General features: G+C 45.9%; 1 protein-coding gene across 1 annotated transcript in view; it reads right to left on the bottom strand.

The window, feature by feature from the left end:
* FADS1 (fatty acid desaturase 1) overlaps positions 1–2,323 on the bottom strand; it is a 9,912-nt gene that overhangs the window by 672 nt on the left and 6,917 nt on the right. Inside the window, exons 8-11 of the mRNA XM_009886236.1 lie at positions 1,972–2,069; positions 1,537–1,633; positions 863–942; positions 304–429 (exon numbers count right to left, since the gene is read on the bottom strand). Of these exons, the coding sequence (XP_009884538.1) occupies positions 304–429; positions 863–942; positions 1,537–1,633; positions 1,972–2,069 (401 nt within the window). The remainder of the gene's footprint in view (positions 1–303; positions 430–862; positions 943–1,536; positions 1,634–1,971; positions 2,070–2,323) is intronic.

Raw genomic sequence — 2,323 nt, 5'->3', positions numbered from 1 at the left:
ATACACAGAGACAGAAGTGTCAGACCTGGCATCCTACTGACCTCTGACTCTTCGGAGCTGAAGAAAAGGAGCTCAATGACATTATGTCATTCCTATTGACACCTTCTGTCTGCGGCTACCGAAACCAGTGCCATGGCAGAACAGTTTTCCAATCCCTTTTGTACTCATCTATACTATCTACAGCCCTTCACAGAACTTCTGTGATCCAAGCTGGCTGCCCCTCCCCTTCCCACGTCCATCGCTTGCTCACCCCGTAATACTGGAAAACCTTTCACTTAGGGAATGCAGCGGGTTGATACGTACTGCACTATGTCTGCAAAGGCGGTGAGCAAGGGCTTGCACTTGTACTCGATACCGTGTTTGGCACACAGGGACTTCACCAAAGGGGCCACCTTCCAGTAGTTGTGTCGAGGCATTGTAGGAAAAAGGCTGCGGGAAAAGAATATGGTCATTCAATGGCATCCGTCATCACCCCACAGAATTCCTACCCGTCTTCTGTGCCAAAGTCTGTGACTGCCTCAATCTCCCCTCGTGCTCATGGCCGTTAGTCCTCTGTAGTGGTCCCTCTCACGTCACTTCACTCAGTATCTGTACTAAGCAGGAGGCTGGTAATTCTCATTCCTGTGCCATGCTACTCGTATCTGAAGTGGTGTTGGTGCTCACTGGCACTCCAAAAAAATTTCTGACCCATCACTTGGAGTTCCCATTCCATCCCCGTTACAAAAAGCATAAAATTTACCCACATTATCTTTTGTTCTTGCATTAGCAGATAGAGAGACAGGGACCTTGTAGGCTCTTCAGACCTAGTGTAACTAGCGCTCCTTGAAATTCCCTCACATCCCCAACCCATGCTTCAACTCACTGGTGCTCAATTTGGAAGTTCAGATGTCCGCTAAACCAGTCATTGAAAAAGGACTGATGAACATTACAGGTTGCCTGGAGCTGAAAGAAAAAACAGTAACGTTTAGGTGTTGTTTTAGGAATACCTCTTCTCTTACATGTGCCAAACACAAAAGTAAGCAGGTACAACTTCCTAATCATCACACGCCTTCTGGCTGAACACAGCAACTCCAAGAGCTATCTCCAGTCAACATGAGACAGCCGTGCTGTGATATACGATTGTCAGGGACGTAATTTACGAGAACAGACTTGACTTCCCCAGTGAGATAAACCATAACAACTATGACTTTCACCTCCCTCACTTAAAAAAGCGTGTAATGGCTTCAGAACCAAAATAAAACAGAGCACACAAGAGATTTGCATCCTTCAGGCACAGAAAGCTCTCTATCTGAAGAACATTGTAGCACCTCTAATTATTTTCCTTGAGGCATCTCTGCTCAGCATTTGAAGCCTCCATCCCACTTCTGCACCTTCTTTCTTTGCCCTAATCATTCGCTTCACACGGTGAGGACAAGCTGCTTATGTTTTCCTCTCTTAGTTCCCATCACTTCTGCAATCAGCTCTCTTGGGCATTACGCACCCAGAACTGGAACTTCTCCGCTTCAAAGCCACAGGTCTCTGGAAAGAGGGTCTTACCTGGGTAGAGAACCAGTCCACATTCTTGTCATAATCGATGTGCATTGGGATGTGATTCATTTGTGTAATCCAGACAAACCAGTTACTCTCTATAAACCTGTGCATATAAACACACACAAAACCATCACTGATCTCACACCGATGCGGTAACAAGTCAGTACAAACACTTGTACACATACAAGCTAGTAATTGCTTGACAAAATGAACACCAGGAACCCCAAACATCTGCTCAGCAGATCAGGCCTACATACACCTTCTACCTTCTAAAGACACATGCCTGACAGACAACAACCTCTGCCTTGCTGAAAGGTGTAAGGAGACAGAAGAACAGGGAGCTGATGAGAAAGATAACCAGAAGGCTGAAGAAAAGCTGACACGAAGGATCGATGTAAACTGGGTAAAGAAAATATGGAGGAATTGCAAGTTGAATGATACCTGACTAACAGATGAAGCCCCAGGATACCCTTCACCCCCAGTAAGGGCAAGTAGGTGAGAAAGAATCGGATGTAGAAGCTCAGCATCCAGGCCAGGTCCTGCAGTATAGGGAACAGATAAAACTTCATTAAGAGGAAGAATTACTGGATTCTGAATCTACCATCCACTCTACATGGCACTCCCCTTAAAACCTCCCATCATATCTTCTACTGATAGAACTGACACACAGCCACTCCCCAGCCATTCCTGTGCTCAGGAATTATCCTGGTCTTATAAGCCCAGTGCAGGGCAGGAACTACAGAGGACATGCTGTAAAGCATCACGTTTTCCTCTGGAGCTGAAGAGAAAGAAA

This window comes from Charadrius vociferus, unplaced genomic scaffold (assembly GCF_000708025.1).
Source record: "Charadrius vociferus isolate BGI_N301 unplaced genomic scaffold, ASM70802v2 scaffold115, whole genome shotgun sequence".
In the NCBI taxonomy this organism is placed as follows: Eukaryota; Metazoa; Chordata; class Aves; order Charadriiformes; family Charadriidae; genus Charadrius; species Charadrius vociferus.
The sequence above is the reverse complement of the archived record's forward strand: the minus strand, read 5'-3'. Positions and strand labels throughout refer to the sequence as shown.